The sequence below is a fragment of the Castanea sativa genome, chromosome 1 (genome assembly GCF_040712315.1).
Source record: "Castanea sativa cultivar Marrone di Chiusa Pesio chromosome 1, ASM4071231v1".
Taxonomy (NCBI): Eukaryota; Viridiplantae; Streptophyta; class Magnoliopsida; order Fagales; family Fagaceae; genus Castanea; species Castanea sativa.
This window is the reverse complement of record NC_134013.1, coordinates 68,221,686-68,245,161: the sequence shown is the minus strand read 5'-3', so window position 1 is coordinate 68,245,161 and position 23,476 is coordinate 68,221,686. Positions and strand designations below refer to the sequence as shown.

The 23,476-nt window shown below is 37.2% G+C and overlaps 2 protein-coding genes across 2 annotated transcripts; both read right to left on the bottom strand.

Annotated features, from left to right (window-relative positions):
- Nucleotides 1-7,573: 7,573 nt before the first annotated feature.
- LOC142622460 (putative RING-H2 finger protein ATL49) lies at nt 7,574-8,653 on the bottom strand. The gene has a single exon (XM_075795925.1). The coding sequence runs from the start codon at nt 8,362-8,364 to the stop codon at nt 7,648-7,650; it is 717 nt and encodes a 238-aa protein (XP_075652040.1). The 5' UTR covers nt 8,365-8,653; the 3' UTR covers nt 7,574-7,647.
- A 5,572-nt stretch (nt 8,654-14,225) lies between these two features.
- LOC142622037 (uncharacterized) lies at nt 14,226-19,278 on the bottom strand. The gene is made up of 6 exons (XM_075795446.1): nt 19,027-19,278; nt 17,110-17,400; nt 16,838-16,944; nt 16,579-16,711; nt 16,262-16,456; nt 14,226-14,814 (listed from the first exon to the last, which is right to left on the bottom strand). The coding sequence occupies exons 2-6, from the start codon at nt 17,392-17,394 to the stop codon at nt 14,533-14,535; spliced, it is 1,002 nt and encodes a 333-aa protein (XP_075651561.1). The 5' UTR covers nt 17,395-17,400; nt 19,027-19,278; the 3' UTR covers nt 14,226-14,532.
- Nucleotides 19,279-23,476: the final 4,198 nt, after the last annotated feature.

The following is a 23,476-nucleotide window of genomic DNA, read 5'->3' as shown; positions in this document are numbered from 1 at the left end:
CAGCATTTTATATTTATGTTTATTTGTCAATAGTCCAAAAAAAAAAAGTTACAAGGTACTCGAGCTTGGTGAGCTCGAGTACCGTAGAAATAAAATACACAGCATTTTATTTATAAAAGGTACTCGAGCATGGTATAATCAAGTATTGTGTTGCATAATACTCGAGTATACCAAGCTCAAGTACCACATTATTTTTTTTAATCACCCAATTTCCACCTCAGCAGTGCCACGGTGGCAAAACTTCTAAGAACTCGAGTGTCTTAAACTCGAGTTCCAAATGGTACTCGAGTTTGCCAGGCGCGAGTACCATAAAAGTGGTATTTCCTAATTTAGTTCCGAAACAGTGTTTTTTTGCTACAAATTTCTGAAAATTGTGGTATTTGGCCATTTTGGCCGGGGTAATGGTGTTGATAGATTTCCAGCATGTGCAGTAGTTTAATCAGAGTAATGGAAAAGCTGGAGAAAGGGCAGACCCATGGTTGGGATTATGGAACCACTGATGGTGATGGTTAACAGGACAAAGAGTGTGCTGGATTCTAAACCATAAAATTTTAAAAATTGTCATAAACTACTTTCTTTGCACTGTTTTCAAATTGGTACAATAATGCTTATACCAGAGTAGTGCTTGTGTTCTATCCTATAGGAACTACCAAAATCATGCAACTAAAATTTAGCATGTGCACTTAACCAATTTGGTGTGTCATGTTTAATATGACATAAAAATTGTCTTTACTCTCTAATGCACCCAAATCTTCACAAGAGGTATTTTGTTCTTTGATTGCCAAAAGAAACAATTTTATTAACTTATATTTATAATGTATTCATTTATAAATGTGCAAAAAGGGGCACAACCAAATACATGGGAAGTATACAAGAGTATGCCAACAATCAAAACACTAGATATGAAATAAAAAAAAGTTATAGAAATTAGCTACTAACCGTTCAAAGTCATCTTAGTAGCCATATACCTTCTCACGGCTGAAAAATGACGAGTAGTACAAAGGTTCAATAAAAGAGACTCCAATGCCACTTACAACACTGCAAAATGAGTATAAAGTGTAAGAACATTATGAAGAGTCTAAATATTTATTAGCGCAATTTAGAATGCAGTTTCTAACTGATTTTCCTTCCGAACAACTACTCCTAAGTATAATTGAAGTTGATCAATAGCTCAACCTAAATATGTAGTATATATAAACAACAAATCTCACCCAGTCCAAATTCTATTTCCATGCTGTTGACCATTAAAATATGAATAAAACCCGGCCTTAATTTGTTGCAGCCCTTGAACTTCTTCTAGGTCCATAAATGCATACTAGGTTTTGAGGCAGACACATCCATGGTTTTGAGGCAGCTGTGAGTGTCTCTCCACTGTGCATAAGACATGCATTTCCCAACTGTGAGTGTCTCTCCCATCATATTTTCAAGCTAAAGCACGCAACGACGACTCAAAACAACAACAAAAAGTTGGGAAATTTAGCTAATTACAAATAGTTAACCAATCAATAAGCCATAAAAACAAATAAAACAAATAGGGAAAGAACAATAAATTAAAACAGATGGGTCACTTCTTAGAGATTTAAAGACAAATTAGGTGTACTACTAGTCTACTACCTTATCTTCAACTCTAGAAACATCTGATATTGATTCACCCAGAAAACTAGCTACATACCTGTGGAAGGGGTAGGGCAGTCACAAGGTCTAGTCAAAACCCTTTGCGAATTGACCATCGAAAATCATCCCCGTTTTCTTCTCCTTACTGGTTCCTTGACTGGTCTCACCTTGCCTGAAAAGAACACAAGCAAATACTAATAATCAAATCATATTACATAAAGAGATGTATAAGTAATCGATATTAAATCGATGAATAGTACCATGTCCAGTCCCACAGTCAGGAGGATGTGTCCGTGTTCGTTGCGGCCTTCGCGGCCGATCCTCAATGTGTGAAGCCTCTGGTGGGGGGGGGGGGGGTGGGTATCTCTATCTGGATGGCACTAGGGGTGGGTAGCCCAGGGGTGGGCATGAATCTCATCTCATCTCTACCATGTACATCTGCGGGGCCAGTGCCGGTAGTCGGTGGGGGAGATGTACGGGTGGTGGGCAACGGAGATGTAATAGAGGATATGGGTGGGCAGGTATCATCGCGAACCATGGATGGGGACCGACATGTCTCCCCATGGGCAAATGTGTGGGATGGACCCGCATCATCATGTGCCATGGAGCCCATGTCATAACCAGTGTCGAAACACATCTCATCTGCTGTTTGACTTGCCTCGTCCATAGTGTGGTCATGCACGGGTGTGTGACACCCCCCAGATATGTGACGACGACCAGTTGTGGGACGCCAACTAGATGTATGACGCTGATTAGATTGACGACGTCCATGCCCTTGACATCCACCTGCTTGCCGACCACGCCTTACAGCCAGTTCACTTGTATTGCCTGCAATGCATGCAACGTCCAAGGTCAACCGACCAATCTCTTTAACAGATTGCAAGGCATTAATACATTCGATGTAGATCTCGGACCCTGGTTCGCACTTCACTAGAATCCTCAACTGTGATTCAACCTGTCACAAGTCTACAAGAGTAGTGTTAGAAACTTACCAAAGTTTGAAGGTTGTACATTTATAACAGAACAGTCGTTGTAAACTTACCAAAGTGTCCCAGTAGAGGTCTCTTTTGTAATATGTTGAACAGTGATGGGACGATACCATACCATATACTCGTCATTGTAGCTCATTACCCCATGAAAGGGCGGTGCTTCAGTAATTATGGCGTGCGCAGCCCATCTAGCAATATGCGTGGCATGTTCTTGAGCCCAGTTTTTTTCTTGCTTGCCTTGGAGTGTTATCTTGTGGAGTTCAATTGAAGTATTGACATTGACCGGTACGTCATACTTCATCCCAAACTGTCGGAGAACACGTTCGGGGTGATGGCCTTCAACCATCCAAAAATGTATAAGCGGCACGATGGACCTCCATATGTCTTGGCCTGCTGTACAATATGTGGGCAGGGAACCCAAATAATCTCTATATGGCTCCTAGACAATTTACAATGACCCAACAGATGCAAACAACCATAATAACAATATAATTAGAAAAAATGTGTAACGAATGTGAACAATACATGGCAACAATATTTAACTCTGAAAGGTATTAGGTTTATTCATTCCAAAGCGAATTGTAAGTACAACAACTACATGCCAAAGTAGTTCCCACTTGTAAAGGTCGATACCTGATTTGGCCGTAGCGAAGCAAGCAACACACAATATGCGCGTAGGACGTGCATTGGATGTTCAGTTGTTATCTTAGCCCCCTTTCCATCTAGCAAACAATACAGACATAACCTTCATATTAGTTACGTACATAATTCCCATGCGAAAAAGTTAATGCGAAAATGTAAAATGATAACTAGCTAAGATCCTACATACCTGATACCAAGTGGACCTAGGGGCAGTGCCTGGTGTGGATGCCTCATCACAGGACATATGTATGGAAACCTCGCCCACGCCCACAACTGCACTAACAGCAGTGCACCGCTAATTTGCTTGGCTGTCTTCTCTGATGCTTTACAGAGGTGTCTATATAGCCAACTTAGTGCTGCACTACCCCAACTATAGTTCTTTCCATTGCTGATTGGATTGAAAAATTGTAGATACATGATTAAGAGTCGTTCGCCAAACTTGTCCATAAACAGCATACTACCCAACATTTGGAGTATGTAAAACCGAGTATACTGCTGCACACGCACCTCAATGGCGTCAGCAGGGAGAAGGTTGCAAAACTGCTCCTCAAGCCATTTGGCTTTTATGCTTGGCCCTTCCAACACTGCAGTGTTCTTTTTCGTACCGACTGGTCTGTCCGGTGGAGGGGGGGTACCTAGCAATTCCATACAAAAGTCACGCCACTTGTCCATATGGGTAAATCCCACCACCGGCAAGCCATGTACAGGTACCCCCATTATGACCTCTATGTCTTGTAGGGTGATGGTCATCTCACCGTGGAGCAAGTGGAATGAGTGCGTCTCTGGCCACCATCTCTCCACTAAGGCCGTGATTAGTGCATGGTCAAGGTCCATATGTGGGACCCGAAGTAGCCCATCTAACCTTGCATCTATGGTATAAGTGGCAATCTGTGGATCTAACCCACCTTCAAATAGACCTTTCTCTCGGTGACGACAAGTCAGTACACCTGGCACTTCCTACAAACAGAGCGGCTTAGTATTAAAATAGCATTCACTAAGCACGTAATAATTACGCTTCAAACTTAAATGCCTCCAATCTTTCTACTACATATATTGACTACAATTTTGGACAAATGCATACCTCGCCTTCCAAAGGAGCATCCCAAAGCAAACTTGAACGATGCACAGTCTGCCTCATCAAGACAGTCTGTATAGAGCGTCCTGCTCGATGTGGGTCCATATCTGGCATAAATTAAAGGTGATTAATGGCCCATTAAGTGACAATAATATATTTATTTTTAATTATAAATATATTTGACTGAAAATGGCAATAATATATATCTAATGCAGCCTTCACTCATATCATAAGAAAAAATGAATTAAACTTTAGAATGTTAAGTAGTCCAAGAATCCTACTCATTATTCAACAACATCAAGCCCCAAAAAAATTTAGGCTTAGCTATGAATCCTCTATATATTCTAAGCATATATTATTACATTAAGGTCATCCTAGATCTAAAGCATATTCTTCATTGGAAATAGCCCTTTTAGATTTGGCAAAACCTTTTTCAAAATATGACTAAAATTTGTATTTGCACTTTGAAAAATGTCTTGCAGGAGCATCTTGTAAAAACTTGTCACGGTTCTATGTCTGTTGCTGTGTTTGGGGATCAGGACAAGCCAGCTCTTGTCACTTATCCTGACTTATCTCTAAATCGTAAGTAAACTAAACTTAATATATTACATGAATATTTTTCTATCTTTCTGTTGTTGGAACATATGGATTGTCATGAATCCAGCATGTCCATTGCTGCATTACTTACTCACCAAACCAATTAAGTAGTGGTAGAATTGGTTGATAAACTTATTAATTCAGTGTCAGTGTACACAGTTAATTTTTGGTGTAGTTAATTGATATGAAATCAGTATGGAGGACTAGATCTATTTTTTCAGAAACAATATGGAGGACTAGATCAGATTGTCCAAAATTTTGGGAAATTATGAGTATGAAGCAAGATTTTATGAGAATTTACATTGTCAGGAATTTTTGTACATAATTGGTATAACCAAATTGCATTGGCTAGGGGACTCGAATAATGATTTGTTTCCAAAAAAAAGGTCATAATTTATTCTTAAAATTGAAAATTTCTGTCAACCCTTGTCAAAATAATTGCATTCTTGATGGGCATAGTTTGAATTTAAATCTAAATTCAACATGTTGTTGGGTATGAGAAATGAAAATATGCAGTATATGCCCATTTTTTGCATTGTGAAATTAAGAAGTCAAATGGTAATATAAGGAAGTTTCATCAAGCTATCAACTAAAACAACTTTCACTAAGTGGTCGGTGCAAACCCAAATGATACGAGAGAAAAACTATATAAAATGCAGTGGTACTAGAAATTTCCTTATAATCCAAACACTCTTTTATAAATTGTTTCCGTTTGGTGGCTGTGTCTGTGTCCTACAATGACTAATTGCTCTAATAACACATGAAAATGTTCATTAAAAACAACAACAACAACAAAAAACATTCAAAAATTACACCACAAATACCCACAAATACCCACATATACCCACATATACCCACAAATACCCAATGCTCAAACAAATATTGAGATAAGGAGACATACCTTGTGAAGATGCAAACCGAGAGTGAGAGTAGAGACCGTGAGCAAGAGGAAGACTACAGAGCGAGACCGGGACTGAGAGGGAGACCGAGAGCGAGAGGGAGACTGAGAATGAGAACGAGAGCGAAACTGAGAGCGAAAGCGAGACTGAGAATGAGAGCGAGATTGAGAGGGAGATTGAGAGCGTGTGGGAGAGTTAGAGTGAGAGGGAGACTAAGAAAGGGAGTAAGCTAAGTGTGGGTTGGTGTTCAGAGAGTTTAAGTGTGGGCAAGAGGGTACGATGGAAATGGTACTCGAGTCCAAGAAACTCGAGTACCAGGGGGAATTTTTAAATACACAGATTGGTACCCAAGTTTAGTGAACTCAGGTACCACAATATACAGTACTCGAGTCCATGAAACTCGAGTACTAAGTGGCATTTTTTAAATCTGAAATGCTATGCTGGCATGCCACGGTGGAACTATAAAATCTAGTGCTCGAGTTTCATGAGCTCGAGTACTGAAAAAAGTGGTATATCTCCAATTATTTCGAAACAGTGTTTTTTGCCTAAAAATTTTGTAAAAATGTGGTATTGGGCCAATTTGGCCAAGATCTCAAAGCCCAATCTATAGATGCAATACTAACCCATCCACTGGATCTAATGCTTTCTTATAGAGCCCAACTGCCCAAGCCATACATGCAACAGAGGTCCTCTAATTGGACTTAATATTATCTTCTTATTGTCATGTGGAGCCCAATGTATATTTAATACAATAAATGTTACAGAGATCCATTCTTTGAATTATCTCTAATTTGATTCCGTCAGGCACTTTAATTGGGCCTCATGAAGTTCAGTTTGCTGTCATTGTTAAATTTTCTTTTTAGCTCTGAGTACAGATTGGGCCTGCTTATTACATATGAAAATGCTCCTTTGACCTATAATGGGCCCACCGACATGATTTGTATCCAACCTATATTTTACAACATTAAAATGCATATTTGGCCTTTAACTTTGATTTTATTTCAAAATGTTCCTTAGACTTTAAAATAATTCACTTCAATACTTTTTAAATCATTTCAAAAAATTCCTTACAATTATATGATGATGAAAAATACTGACCTACTAGACAAAATTCATACCATATCATAACTTCCAGGTCATCAAAGTAATTTTGGATTATGAATTTCGTTTTCCATATCAATTTTTTTTTCCAAATGACAATAAATACTTCTTGAAACATTTTAAAATTAAGGAAGATTATGATTTTTTTTTTTTTTTGAGAAACAAGGAAGATTATGAAATAAATTGAGGACAAAAATGCAATTTAACCTACATTATTTTGGGATTTTTTTAAGAAAGCATTATTTTGGGATTGTAGACCTTATTTCAAAGCATTATTTTGAGATTGTAGTGTGGGCAAACTTTTTCTCTTATTTACGAACAAAATTGTCACCCACATGAGCTAAAGAATGCCATCACAGCTACATAAAAGGAAAGAAAAAAGTTACTTTCACATCATTTTATAATACTTTCACAATAAAAACTACATGATAAGTTATTATTAATTCAAATTTAAATCTATTATTATTTTTTGCTTACCAATAAGAGCTGGTAACAACTTACTACTTAAAATCTATTATTAAAATATGGTACAGTAACATTCTTCAAAAAGGAAACAAGCACCCATCAGCAGATCAGCTACATCTACCAAGCAAACAAATAGGAGACGTGTGTGTTCAAATTGTAGAGATAGATCTAAACAAGGAAAAAAGAAAGTAGTATAACTTGGTCTGTTCATCATAGCTTAACAAATGAACCTTAAGAAATATACACTTCAACTATTCAAGGAATCTCATACATCAGTTTGCAAAGCAATCTGAGGCAAAGGAGAGGGGTTGGAACTCAACTGACTCCCAACCATATTTACATGGCTCTCTTGTGATTCAAAGCCAACATCATTCAAATGGGTGTTTTCCACTGCCTGGCTCTCTCCAAGTTCTATGCTAATAGTACTATAATGGTCACTTTCTATTGCCAAGCTCTCTCTAAAATCGATCCTAATATCACTTAGGTGACTACTTTCTGTAGTTTGGCTCCCTCTCAAGTCAACACTAAGATCACTGAAATGGCTACTTTCTTCACCTAAAATTGAACCAACTATCTTCAAGTCAGCACAGGTTCTACAAAGTGGACAAATGGGTGTCTTCAAAAGCCATGCATCCACACACTGAGCATGAAAACTGTGCTTGCATATGGGCAATAATCTGCACTTATCACCCATCTTGAAGTTCTCCAAGCAAACTGCACAATCCACGGGGCTACTTCTCTCATCTTTGGCTATGTAATTAAAGCAAGGAAGCTTCTCTAAGTCATCCCTAGACATGCTTGTGCTTCCAGTGCTGCCTCTCTCAACGATATTTCCATCAGGGAATCCTCTTCTAAAGGACCTTCCAACAATACAAACATGGATTAAGACCAAGACCAAAATTCCACCAAATAAAAGTGTGACAGATAGGATAATTGCCATTACAAAGACCTTTGTTGCCAAACTCAAGAGTTCATTATTCATCAAAATCTTTCTGAAGATATCTCTTGAATCTCATTCAAAAGCTTAGAATCCTTTGCCCTATACCTACTCTTGAAAAGTAAAAACCATTGCCAACTTATATTTTCTTTTCTTCAAAGAAAAACATTATTCAAGCCAACACAACATATTTTGCCATACCTCAAGAAACTCACAACTTCCAAAAACTGAATATGTGAAGAAATGTTTCTGGTGTAAGAGAAATTTGATGAGTAGAAAGAGAAGATATTAATTAGAAAATGTGGCCTAGTGGGGTGGTTTTGTTTTAAAAAGAAAAAGAAATTCATTTATATATGTCAACAAGTGTATTTAATGTTTATTGGGGGGGGGGGGGTGTTCAATCTAGAGTGGTTAGGTAAAGAACCAAAGTTACAAATCTAGCCCAAAAAAAAAATCTGATAAAAATAAAAAAAAAAATCTAATATAAATAGTATTATATTATTTATTAAAAAAACTAGAGACAATTATAATTGCATGCTTTATGCCTACAAATTCAAGATTGAGTCATGGGCTTTTGTAATATTTATGTAAAATTTGACATTTTTTGAATTAAAAAATTGTAAAAAAATTATTAAATAATAAAGCATTAAAACTGAATACTAAAATACTAAAATATTAAATGTGTCTTTTAACTTGAAGCTTTAGAACACTAAATCAGGCAACTTCTTTATTCTTCTTTTTCTTTTCCGGTTGCACCTACCAATAAATGAACTTTCAATATATATAGTTTCGCACTAATACCCAGTAACTATAATGAATCAATAAAACCCAAGACTAAGACCTATCAAAGGTGGAATGTATAGTCACTAGTCAAGGACTGAAAGTACCATTAACGTCAAGCTACAAAAAAGGTTGATGATGAATGTAGACCTTTCCCGCAAACTTTCTAGCTCTCTCTTTTCATATGGTTTTGGCAGATTAAGCAACTCGTTTCAATGAATATGAGGCACCCTATAGCATCAGTCAAAAGGCAACTCTGCCATCTTGTTGTATATACAACTACTAAATGGAAGTAGTAATTGTAAACATCCAAAGCTTCATGTCACTGCCCTAAGCCACTCTTCATTAATAGGGGTGACCACTGACCCCATGAATCATGATCATTGGTCAAGACAAGAGCTGCCTAAATCATGATAAGAAAGGTAGCTTTTTTTTAGTGTTCACATAAAAGATTCACTCTTATCTTCTTTGATGCATTATTTCCGTGTCCTAAACAAACAAAATTTAGCTTAGACTAAATTTAAATAAACTAAATTATCATATACAAATATGGACAAAAAAAGCACACTACAAGGCGCTTTGGTTACTTGTATACATTTTTAATGCTTTCACATTCGAGTGTTTTGAATTTCCAACCTCATTGAGATTGGTTGAGATTTGAGAAGCCCTCCAATTGATCAATTTATTTGAACTTTTAACCCATTGATAAACATTCTTTTTCTCCTATATCCTCATATATTTATATGATATATCATTTCACTTGATTTAAACATGATGTATAGAATGTATTTTTCTGATTCTCTCCTAGCAGAAGTGGAACACAGTAATTAATCTCTCATAAAATCCAAGCTGGTCGGTCACCAAACATACAAGCTGGACCACTCTATAACAGGTCATATAATGATTTGACTTTTGAGAAACCTCTGCATTTGCATAGGAGCCAATAAGGGTTGGTGAAAATCTCATGGATTAATTAGAATAAACAACATTTGAAACTGAAAAAGAAACAAACCCCTGTATTAAGTTTCTTCCTCTTTCAAAGCAAAAAAGTTTCTTTCTTTCTTTTTTTTTTTTTTTTTTTTTTGCACGAGATTCAATCCTAGATACCTGATTTGAGGGTAAAATATAAACGAGTTTTCTCTCTACATTACAACTATATATATATATATATATATATTAAATGTGAATTTTGAAAATCTAACAGTTAGATTGTATTTTCTTTATATTCTTAAGATTGCATATCAAATTTTAATCAAATTTAGTGTTATTTACTATTCAATCAATCAATTTCTTGTTTATACATAATTTTTCACCACAAAAATTTAAACATGTTATTGTTAACATAACTATTAATCTTTGGTTTTCTTGAAACTTTGCAAGCACGAAGGTTCATATAATAAGAACATGCAATCTAATAGTTAGATTTTCAAATTTCACATGCAATAAAAAGAAATTTGAGGAGTTTAAATGGATTTTTTTTCCAAATTAATTTAAAGAGAAAAATATAATATAACATTAACATTCTATTATGTATCATCCTCAATCAAGAAAAAAAGAATCCACTACATCGTTGTTAGCAAAAATATAGTTCGTGTCACAGTTCCTCAAAAAAAAAAAAAAAAAGGTTCATGCCACGTGTGATGTATCGTAGCCGGCCAGGTCCTATGATTAGAGTTATCTCATGACAACGTATAAGTTGGTTCTTTATATCTCAAGTCAGTGTCATGTAATAATTCTTAGATTATCTACCAAATACAAAATTTGATTCAATTAAAAAGTAGATAAATTATTAATGTGTGATTAAGACATCCAAAATGGAATAAAGTTTGTGGATTACATATGTCCAACATAAATACCTACCCTAACTAATATATAGAAATCAAGCTTTATTTTAACCAAATTTTTTTAGATCTACCTGACTTATCATTCTGTCATACATCACACATTATAGCCGTGGTGGTTGGATCACTCTATCATTAAGTTGTGATGTTGTTTTAGATGGAGCCCAATAAAGCAACAAAATTTTATGTCAGAATTATCTTCTCTCGTTGTACAAAGTTCAAACTTATTTTGCCTATAAAGAGAAAGGGCACTTTTTTTTTAATGGGAAAAAGGGGTACATGAATACATAGAATTCATCAAAAAGAAAACGGTATAGTCTTCAAACACAGAATTTCACGAAATCTGGGTCCATGTCTCCATGATTTGATTTTTCAATAGATCTACATAATATACAAATTTTACATAAATTGTTGAGATAGAAAACTGTTAATGGTAGACAATATATTTCATTTCAATATATACTGGAATATGTGAAAATCAATAATAACTTGTAACTTTAGCGAGTTACGATGGTAATATTATTCATTGAGTTTGCTTCTGTTTTGATTTTGGTAAACAGATATGTGTAAGGTGATAGGACACATGTTATCAAATTTTGTTATGAAAATATTGTACTTGTAAACTTAATTAATAAGAAGGGTTCTTCTCAAAAAATAAATTAATAAAAAGGGAAAAAAAACAATAAGATTATATTCATTCAATTTTTTTTTTCCTTTTCTTAATCTGGTGCATAGCAAAGAAAAGGACAAGTAATGAAATGGAAGAAAAATAGTTACAAAGTAAGAAAGATGTCAATTAAATTTAGCTATTGAGGTAAATTACAATTATGACTAACAAGCTCTTCAAACCAATTTTTGAGCTAACTTGGAGAGTGAAACCACAAAATGGGGCTCCAACATCTTTTCTATTATGGAGAAATATTTTTAGAATTTAGAGATTTACAGGGACTCTCTTGGTATGGAGAGTTATTGCAAATCGGTAAAACATTTTAATCAAATATTTTCTCTCTCTCTCTCTCTCTCTCTCTCTCTCTCTCAAAGTTATGGATAAAAAATATATAAAAATTATTAGTTTAAAAAAAATTAAAAAATAAAAAGAATAGAGAGATTGTTGGAAGGTCACAACGTACCTTGGTGCGGTGGTCACTCCGTAAGTATAAATGCTTGTGGAGTGTGGGGGGCAAGGGTCGGAGTTCAAGTCTCTAGGAGAGAGTTTCACACACATTTACACTTAGATTAAGTTATAGTAGAAATTCTATCTTGTATAAAAAAAAAAAAAAAAAATTAAAAAAGCGAGATTGTTGGAAGGTGTGTAAAAAAAGTGGTTCGGTAAAATGGGAAAAAAAAAATTCTCCTTCAAATTTTATCAAATTTGAAGAGACTGTTGAAAATTCTCTAAAGTGCAAAATCCCCTTAGTTAATGATTCTATAAGCACCCTACAAGAATCGCTTTATAAAATGTACTATTAAAGTGACCTTGTTTGTTTAAGGGATTATGTGCCCAATCACAATAAGTCTCCAATAGAATGATTTTACATCATTTTTGCCTACTCAACATGTCACTTAAAGATAGTTATTAAGACAACTAACGGTATTTAGTGGGTAATATAAGCCCTGCATGCCTCTGTATGTACTTGGATGCAACCTTTTACTATTAGCTTATTTATTGAGAGATTATTAAAGTAGAGTTGTACTTAGAAATTTAAGACCATAAAAGGTTGTGCATAAACAAATAAACTAAAAAGACAAAAGAAAAAATTGATGACCCGTAGGCTTAGCGGTCAATAAACTATTTAAATTTAGAAAGTCTTTGGAAGAAGTGCATTACAAAATACTAATTGTAATGGCCAAATGATATAGCTCTTTTAAGGGGATGCAGATGGACTTGATAAATCTTCAAATTTAACATCCCTTTTGTTTGGTAGTAGAGGCAAATGTTTTTTTCATTTTTTTTTTTTATATATCCACTTTTTTTATTTAATTTTTTATAATTCAATAGTTATAACAAAAGGGGAGAAGATACTTGAATCTTAAACATTTCTGTTAGAAACATCAAGAAGTACTAGCTAACTTATAAAACTCTTATAGATATTCATTCTTGAGACAATATTTTGACAAACTAAAATAATGCCTAAAAGTTTACCTTACTAAAACCAAACACATTCAATATATGTGTGCGTAAATTTAACATGTTAGATAACATATGAAAAATATGAACCTAAATATCTAACTCTATACAACATATCAAATATTTACCCATTTTCATACCCATTAGTTAGGGATAGCATATTTGCTTAGTAACCTTTGTTTGTCTCAGTTGATATTTATTACTCTTTTCTTGCCAATGTGGTATCTATGTGACATAAAGGGTATTGAGTTCTACTACAGTCTACATCTATACCACTGACACCAGAAAATTCACAGATTTTTAAAACAGTCACTCACATAGAGCTCCACTTAGTCATTTACCCCTAGACTTAATGAAGGATTTTGGAAAACAAAATGAGAAGGCATTGTTTGGAAATAGTTGTTTTTCCCTGAACATCATTATTTTAAGAAAAAACTCCTACGTCCACAGATCGAAGCACCCTATCAGAATACAGATTAGACAATGAGACTGACACGTTTTTCTTATATTTTAAAGGATTTTCCATTTTCCTTACAGCTGTTACCGATAATCTAAATGTAAAAAGCCCATTCTTATCAATAAATCACTAAGACTGTTTGGTTGTTCCATGAATTTGGTAGGCCCGTTTACATTTAATAAAACATTTAAAGCACAAATGACAAGTCCATAATCTTAAACTGTCTCTAAACAAATACAACCATTGCTATCGTGAATAAGTCATTGCCCTAATGTGTCAAAAAAGTCATTTCCCTAAATATATATATATATATATATATATATATATATATATATATATATCTTGCATCAATCAAATAATTTTATCCAGCTTTAGGTCCAATGGGAGAGGGAAGAGAACATTCCAACAATCCAACTAGATATTTGTGATTATTGAATTACCTCATTCACAATGTTAGATTATTAAGAACCATATAAAATGTAAAGAAGCCATCAAATTTGTGGGGCAATCAAACAACCCCAAGTGTTTGGTCCTGCGAAGACAGTGACTTTCAAATTCCTGATAAGGCATAATCTACATCTAGTCTCCAAAACACCAACGTTGCAAGACACATAACTACAATAACCAGGAAAAAGAATGGTAGAAAATAGAAAACCCTCACCTTCTTAAGATTACAATCAGAAGAAAAGCAAGCTTTTAATTAGGTTTCTTAAATTGAATTTTATTAGAATGCAATGTAACTCCTAAAACGTAGCACAAATCTCAAGGAAATGGTGACTAGCAGTAAACAATACTCGGGAGATACCATAAAATTTTCCTGCTTGACTACAAGCTTCAACCGCAATTCCAAACATCTCAATGTTTCGTAGTATTTACAAAAGAGGACTATGAAGCAAACCAAAAGCAAGGAAAAATTGTAATTGTAGACTAGGCTTGCTAAAGCTCATATATGTTGGTAAATGGGGACACTGCTCCCTAAAGCTTATATGTTCTCTATATAGCTTGTGTCAGGAACCCAAAACAAGACCCTCCCGAGCAATATTGGTCACACGAAGGACAGCTTGTGCGCTTAGAGGAGAGAGTTTTGATTGACAAAAGTTCTCCCAAGAGCCCATATCCGGATGCTCTGACACAGTGGGCGCGAGGTCTTGAAATTTCTCATATACAGTCTGTAACTCCAGAAGAAGGATTCGAGCAGCCTCCCTGGACTCTGGAAGTTGGTCACTGAGCTGGGATGCAGCTATTTGGATCAATTTGTCAATACCATATGCTTTAATTCCATCAACACCCTGTTGACATAAACAACATGAGCATATTAGGGAAATAAAGGCAAATAAAAAGTAGGTGTCTAGTCACAGTAAGATACCATGTCTATTGATGGCTAATATTGCAAGTAATTCTTTAGAATTTGTTTTCCCCCCCTATAAAAAGGACTAACTAGAGATAAGAACTCCTCAAAACCTAATGTGGAACAGCTTACCCATCACTGAAAACCCAGGTACACCATGTGGTCAATATAAATATATATTTGAAGTTACAGCTACCTTTTTTTACACAGTGCTTTCTGAAATTCTTTCCTCCTAATTTTTTTTATCAGCCTCACCAAAAATTACAGATATACGCAACAACCACTTAACAATAGGTTTACATGCTGTGAAAAACAGAAACATTCGAAAATAAAAAATAACAAAACGTTCAGTAGATCCAGGGACCTCTCCCCAAAAATAATGATCAAAAGAATATTATAGCAGTATAAAAACCATTTAGATGAATGTGAAATTTTAATTTTCTTTTTTCAATAGCTCAGAAAAAAAAATTGGTAAGAGGAAATGGGGTTAGATAAAGAAGCCACTGAGAGTGAAAATTCACTCATGTATGTACATAAATAGGTAAATAGAGGGAGGGGCAAATATGCTAAAAAGAAAGAAAAAAAAGGGGGGGGGGGGGGGGGGGCATCAGAATACAGTTCTGCTGTGAAGAATGATACTGTTCCTGAACACAAACACACATAAATTAATAGAGGGGAATGGAGCATCAGGTTCTAATTACAGTGGGTGTATGGATTGGTATATCCAAACTCCAAAGGAACCCTTAAACTTTTTTTCTCAAAGGTCAATGAAAAGTTTACAGAGTCAATATAGCAGAAAAGTGACACCAACAATAAGTAGGTGCACAAAACATTTGTCATATATGTAACACAAGGATGGGTGCCTAGACCCATAATGCCAGGATACACATAAGGTAATTACATTGAAAGCAGAGCAGGAAACAAGCAGCACCAGCGGCCGATGCAAACTATGTAGCAATAACTATACATCCACACAGAGCACTCAAATGATCTTAATAGGATATATACATAAAAATTATTAACACTGAAATCACAAAAAGCATTTAACTATTTGGATTAACCACATTTAGGTATTTAACAAAAGAATTGGATCATCTAAAGTTCAATCAGACGTAAGGGAGACAGCGATAAGCAATATATGGGGTCTTAACCAGACCGATAAGCAAAAGTTCTTTACATTGTTTTGATAAATCCCACTAAGCATTGCCTTTTCCCTTTCTTAAAAAAGAATAAGGATATTGAAAGATATGAAACAAAGTAAATGATATAAAAGAGATATCTAAAATAAAATGAATTGTTATCAAGTGCACAAAAAAATTGGAAGCAGAAATGAAATTTTATTAAACACACAAATCAGCAAATGAGTATATCTATTATCTTTTTCTTACCAGTCGTGGAACACTTCGACAGAAGCACGTTGATGTCTTTGCTCGAATTCGAGGATTCTTGTGCTTAAGATATGGTTGCAGTTTAGGTAACAAAAGAACAGGGGAAACCCAATTAGTCATTGCTACTAAAGCCCTCTCAGCTGCCTCACATACAAAACGTTTGTCTTGTGAAGACTTGAGAAGAAGCTGTAACAGCTGCACCCATCACATTTGATCACATTGAAAAAATGAATAAATTCACATGTCAATGGCAGGAGCCTTTCAATAAAAAGCTAGGTAACCTGAAATGGCAATAAAGTACAAAGAACACAAGTTACCATAGGGTCCAATGAATCAATTATATGATCATTATAAGCATTGAAAATGTCTGCAGATGTCATAATTGCAGTTTTGCAAACAGCACTTCTCGGATTCTTCAGGGACTTCACCACGAGCAAAATCACATCTCCCCTATTCACCAGTACATGGTCAACATGAATAAATTTGCCCAAATTAAATGATATCTATAGAAACATTTAACCATACATTTCTGTTACACAATTCAATTAGATCATCCAGTAAAATTTTGCAACTTACAGTACATCGAGCATTGCTTCCTTGTGAAATATTGATATTCGGCGTACATTATTGAGTGCTTCACACATCGAAACCCAATCTTTAGACTCCAGTCCAGCTAAGAGTGTCTGAAATATTAAACAGAACAATACAGACATCACACAAAAAGTTAAACTCCATATATCAGAATATCCACACATAATCATCTGAGGTTAAAAGTCAAAACCAAACACCATAAAAAGATAATAAGAAACCCCGCCCAGCAGAATAATTTTAAACAAGAAGAATAATACCTTAAGACTTGTATCAACATCTTCTAAATCATTCAAGTTCTCAGATTCAATATATTCTACTTCTGAAATTCCAGTTTCTAATACGGTATTAGCAATCTCATTGCCATTCATTGGAGGTGAAACCAAGGAGACAGAGTTTTTCTTCTGGAATTCTTCAAGATTTTCAGTTGCAGTCCCAATGTAAGGCTTTGTAAAACCCCCTTTGCTGGAGCTTTCATTCTTCTTCTCAGATCCGGGTATTGTATTGAGATCTCGAAGAGCATTCTCTGACATCACTTCCTGCATAGAAGTCTGAACAGAACGGAAATCATTTTCATCATAAACAATGCTATAGAACAAATAGGATGCAGATTGTTGTTGATATGCTCAAATAAAATTTTAGCATGAACAGAAAGGCAAGTGAATACAAATAACAACCAGATTTCAATCAATATAAGAAGATTCCCATGTTCACCCTCACTTCCTACCCTAGAAGATAAACCAACTTAAGTTTTATAATCCATGTACTCCCATCACCATTTCCAACAATCACAAGTGAAAACGGTATTTAAATGCCTTGATAATTGTTGAAGCATCTGACATGTCAGTCTATATGTGCACCTCATGGTGCTTCCCATGTAAGGATCTAAAAGAATTGTAGAGATCCAGTCAACAGATAACCTCTCCTGACTTTATCAATGCCATATTTTTTAGACCATCTTTGCAACTCGAATTAAACACAAGTATTAACCAAAGCCTCTCCTGACTTTATCAATGCCACAAGGCCCACCACAACATCATCTTTTGGCCATGCACATCAAACAAATATCACATCATGGATCTCATCAAGCACCACATGCATTCGTAATTTAGCAATTTTCATACCTACCCTTTCTCCTTTGAATGCATGCCGTTTACTAGTGCCCTTAAAATATTTCCCCTTGGTGAATCCAATCCTCAAAGTTCTAGTTTCCATATAGCTACATCATAAAAGCTTACCATTTGGCTTCATTTATAACTTTCAGTCTATCTCTATGATCAGATTTCACATTTTTCAAAGCCCAATTGACTCCAATTCGTTTAAAGATTTAAAATCCTAGCATTAGTATTTTCAATGGAACTTCAAACCCGATATCTTTAACGCTAAATGACTCCTTTCGTATTCCACCACATTACCCATCAACTCTTAATCACATAATAAGAGATCGACAATCACTTACCAAACAATTTGAAAGCTCCCAAAATTTTGGATTCAACCACGGATCCTCAATAGACTAATCAGGGTCAACCACATATTCATCAAACGTTTTATTATTTGACACCACAACCCTCCTCCTTTTTCCCGAACCATGAGAAAAATGTACGACACTAAACACTGACACGGAGAGTTCTAAATCTCCTCCCATAATCAAATTTATATTTCATCTTATTCAAAAGCCTAATCTAAATAAGTGTCAACTAGAAAAATAACAAAAATAAATAAGAATTTGTTCTAATGCTTGATCTTATCACTCTCATAGTAAACAATCTGAAATAAAATATGCATTAGTAATAAAAACAAAAAAAAAACAAACACACTAGTGCGCAAGCATTTGCAAATCCCTAAATTGACAAATTAGGAATATCACTACAAAACAAACACCCAATCCAGTCAAAAACAGTAAAATTCAAATTCAAATTACAAGTGAAACCAAGCAAATAGTGTGAATTACAAAACATAGAAATCGCATTTACCAGCGTCTAACTAAATAAACCCTCAGATACACAAACGGATTCAACAAAAAAACTAAAACAGACGAAGATCTAGCGTGCTTCAAAAAAAACGAGCAAACAACAAGATCTCAAACATCAGGATCGCAAAATCTTAGTTCGGAAAACCACGCATTCCAATCCAATTCTTCACCATTATCAAAATCGATAGAGAGAAAGAGAGAGTACCAGAGAAATGCGAAGAGAGTAATCGGCGAAATAGTGGTTAAGAGAAAACAGCGTGACTCTGAGTCCACTCTCTCTCTCTCTCTCTCTCTCTCTCTCGGTGTGAAAAATGTGGAGAACTTATATGAGAGAGTGAGAGTGAGAGAGAGATGTAAAAAATTGTGAAATGAAATGTAACCGGCGAAAGAGAGAGAGAGGGAAAAAAAAATATTGCAGTCAAATGAAATGAGACGATGCCGGTTATGGTAAAAACCCAGACTAGGCCGGCAGGCACGGGATTTTTCTATTTCTTTCTTTTTTATTTGCATGTGATTGCCTCGCGACTCTATTTATTAATATATATTTGTTGGGGATTTTTGGGTTCGTAAATGCCTGTGGTTTTTTAACGTATTATCTAAAAGGCCACCTACTTTCCTTCTTAGACGAGTAGGCCCTGGCTAAGGAAAGCTTGGACGAGCATGCTTTAGCATTTTTTCTTTGCTTTATCCTCATTTAAAGGAAATCTTAGACGAGTTTGTCTTCGTCCAGAGATTTTACTTGTCTAAGGCTTTTGCCTCGTCCGTGGGTATTATCAGGGAAACTGGAATTCAAACACATAAGAAATCCAAACCATATTATTACATGAACATTGTTCACAAACTTGGCACATGCTTATAAGCTAGTGCCTTATTAAGATACTCAAGTACATAGCATCGTCTTTCATAAGCTAGTCTGTAAGTAGTGCAAAAGTTTAAGAACTAGTGCACTTTTATTCATAACACACCATAACAGTAGTAAAAGCAAAAGTAAATATAAGAAAACACGCAAATCACAATTGTAATTTTGCCACTGACTTCCCTCGTCCCTGCTCATCACTGATAGTACCTTCTCAGATGTTCCACGTTCCAAGGATGCTCTAACTTCCGTCCGTCCAAGGCTTCCAGGTAGTAGGACCCCTACTTTTTGCAGTTAATTACCCTGTAAGGTCCTTCCCAATTGGGTCCCAGTTTTCCATGAGCTGGGTTCCTGGTTGCCAAGGAGACCCTTTTGAGGACAAGGTCCCCCACACCGAACCGTCTGGGTTTTACCATGGCATCATGCTGTCTGGCCATGAGATTTTTATACCTTACCGTCCTTTGCTCCGCATCCATTCTTACCTCATCAATAAGATCGAGGTCAAGGCGAAGTTGTTCCTCGTTGTCTTTCTCCTGGTACTCCATCACTCGGTGACTAGCCATATGGACCTCCGCTGGTATGACAGCTTCACTCCCATAGGCTAGTTTAAAAGGGGTCTCTCTTGTCGGAGTTCGTGCAGTCGTCCTATAGGCCCAAAGAACACCTGGTAACTCGTCTGGCCATATCCCTTTTGCCCCCTGAAGCCGAGTCTTGATGATTTTCAGCAGGGATCGGTTTGCTACTTCTGCTTGCCCATTTGCCTGTGGATGGGAGGGTGAAGAATAGTGATTCTTGATCCCAAAATGATTGCAAAAGTCCCTGAAGGGTGCGTTGTCAAATTGACGTCCGTTGTCAGATACTAATACCCTGGGTACTCCAAACCTACATAGGATATTCTTCCATACAAAATTTTTCACGTTCTGCTGAGTGATTGCTGCAAGAGGCTCGGGTTCTACCCACTTGGTAAAGTAATCTATTCCTACGACCAAAAACTTCATCTGCCGGATTCCTACGGGGAAAGGACCCAGGATATCCAGGCCCCACTGTGCGAAAGGCCATGGGGCCGTCATTGGGGTCTGGTATTCTGACGGCTGCCTAGGCACATTGCTATAACGCTGGCATTGGTCACATACCTTGACATAGGCTTTAGCGTCTGCCTACATTGTTGGCCAATAGTAGCCGGCACAGACGATCTTATGGACAAGGGACCTTGCCCCTGAATGATTTCCACACAATCCTTCATGAACTTCCCTCAGAACATAGTTTGACTCGTCAGGAGCCAGGCATCTTAAGTAGGGTTGGGAAAAACCTCGCTTGTACAACACCTCATTTATGAGGACATACTTGGCCGACCTGACCCTTAACTTTCTCGCTTCATCCTTGTCTTCTGGAAGCCTGCCATCTTTGAGGTAAATTATTATTGGACTCGTCCAATTCTCGCCTCCTCCTATCTGCTGTATGTCAGGGACATCTATGCTTGGCATGTACTAGATGTCGCCGAACTCGTCCATGACTCCTGCCGAGGCGGCTTTCGCCAAGGCGTCTGCTTCTGCATTCTCATCCCTGGGAAGTTGAATAAAACTTATGGCTGAAAATTTCCGGGCAAGGCGTTTCACTTTGTTGAGGTACTTCTTCATTCGATCTTCCTTGACATCACACATCCCATTTACTTGGTTAATGACCAGTTGAAAGTCTCCTCTGATTGTTAACGACTCCGCCCCTAAGGACTTGGCCAATTCCAATCCCTTGAGTAAAGCCTCGTACTCAGCCTCGTTGTTGGTAGTTGGATACTGCAGACGGGCTGAATACTCCAGCTTGTCACCCTCAGGGGACTTTAGTACAATTCCAATCCCTCCTGCATACATTGTGGACGATCCGTCTACATTAACCACCCACATTTCATTTCCTTCGTCCTTGTTCAGGTCGTCCTGACTAGGGGTGAATTCTGCAATGAAATCTACCAACGCCTGCGCCTTTATCGTGCTCCTCGGGAGGTACCTGACATCAAACTCGCTGAGCTCAACGGCCCACTGTATTAGACGTCCCGCAGTTTCCAACTTGCTCATCGCCTTTTTTATGGGATGGTCTGTTAGGACGTTGATGACGTGTGCCTGGAAATAATGTCTCAGCTTCCTGGAAGCCGTAATTAATGCGAAGGCTAGTTTCTCCATCATCGGATATCATCCTTCTGCCCCTCTCATTGCGTGACTTGTGTAATAGACCGGCTTCTGGACTCTCCCCTCTTCTCTGACTAACGTTGAGCTTACTGCGTGTGGGGACACTGCCAAGTACAAGTACAACTCTTCCCTAGGTACAGACGGACTCAACAGTGGTGCCGTCATTAGATACGTTTTCAGGTCTTGGAAGGCCTTTTGACACTCATCCGTCCATTCAAAAGTCTTCCTAAGGACTTTAAAGAATGGTAAACATTTGTCAGTAACTTTCGATACAAACCTGTTGAGGGCGGCGACTCGTCCAGTAAGAGACTGGACTTCCTTGATATTTTTCGGTGGTTCCATATTCAGTATCGCCTGGATTTTATCCGGATTCGCCTCAATTCCCCTGTGCGACACCATAAACCCCAAGAATTTACCCGATGAAACCCCGAAAGCACACTTGCTCGGATTTAATTTCATGTGGTACCGTCTCAACGTATCAAAAGTCTCTTGAAGGTCGTCAAGATGTTTATCCTCGTCCTGGCTCTTCACCAGCATGTCGTCCACATAAACCTCCACATTTTGCCCGATTTGAGGACGGAACATATGGTTAACCAGCCTTTGGTAGGTCACCCCCGCGTTCTTCAAACCGAAGGGCATCACCTTGTAGCAATACAGCCCTTGGCTCGTGACGAATGAGGTCTTCTCCTGATCCGCTTCATTCATCTGAATCTGGTTATACCCTGAGAAAGCGTCCATGAAGCTAAGTAGCCTGTGACCTGCCGTCGAGTCCACTAACTGGTCAATGCACGGCAATGGGTAGCTATCCTTGGGGCAAGCTTTGTTTAGATTAGTGAAGTCCACGCACATCCGCCACTTGCCATTGGCTTTCTTGACCATGACTACGTTCGCCAACCAGTTTGGGTAATGAACTTCTCGGATAAACTTCGCGGCGACCAACTTCTGCACCTCTTCCTTAATGGCATTGTCTCGCTCGAGAGCAAAAACTCTTCTCTTCTGACGCACTGGTTTCGAATAGGGACACACGTTCAAGCTATGGGTAATGACGCTCGGATCAATGCCAGGCATGTCCTCATGACTCCATGCAAAGACATCGAGGTTTTTCTTCAGAAACCGAATCAAAGTGTGCTTTGCCCCCTCTTCCATGCTCGCCCCAACTCTAGTAGACTTCTCAGGCTGGTTATCTTCCAAAGGGACGTCCTCTAATGCTTCAGTGGGCTCAGCCACGACCCTTCTTCCGTCTATACTCATCGCCTGCATGTGCTCGTCCATGGCCAGCATAGCTAAGTAGCATTCTCTGGCAGCCAACTGGTCTCCTTGTACCTGGCCTACTCCGTGCTCAGTTGGGAATTTGATGGACATGTGGTAGGTAGAGGTTACCGCTTTCCAACTATTCAAAGTTGGCCTTCCAATAATTGCATTATATGACGATGCACAATCAACAACAAGGAAATTTACCTCCTTGGCTATCTGCTGCGGATATGTTCCGATGACCACTGGCAACGTGATGGTGCCTACAGGTTGCACCTTCATTCCTCCGAATCCTACCAATGGCGAGTTCACTAGTCGAAGCTGATCTCGTCCTAGCCTCATTTGTTGGAATGCGGGGTAGTAGAGAATGT

Coding starts and splice junctions, on each gene's coding strand:
- LOC142622460 (XM_075795925.1), bottom strand. CDS start 8,364: ATGAATAATGAACTCTTGAGTTTGGCAACAAAGGTCTTTGTAATGGCA.
- LOC142622037 (XM_075795446.1), bottom strand. CDS start 17,394: ATGCAGGAAGTGATGTCAGAGAATGCTCTTCGAGATCTCAATACAATA. Junction 16,457..16,578: donor TTGATTCATTGGACCCTATG/GTAACTTGTGTT, acceptor TGATGGGTGCAG/CTGTTACAGCTTCTTCTCAA. Junction 14,815..16,261: donor GTCGAAGTGTTCCACGACTG/GTAAGAAAAAGA, acceptor TTATGTCAACAG/GGTGTTGATGGAATTAAAGC.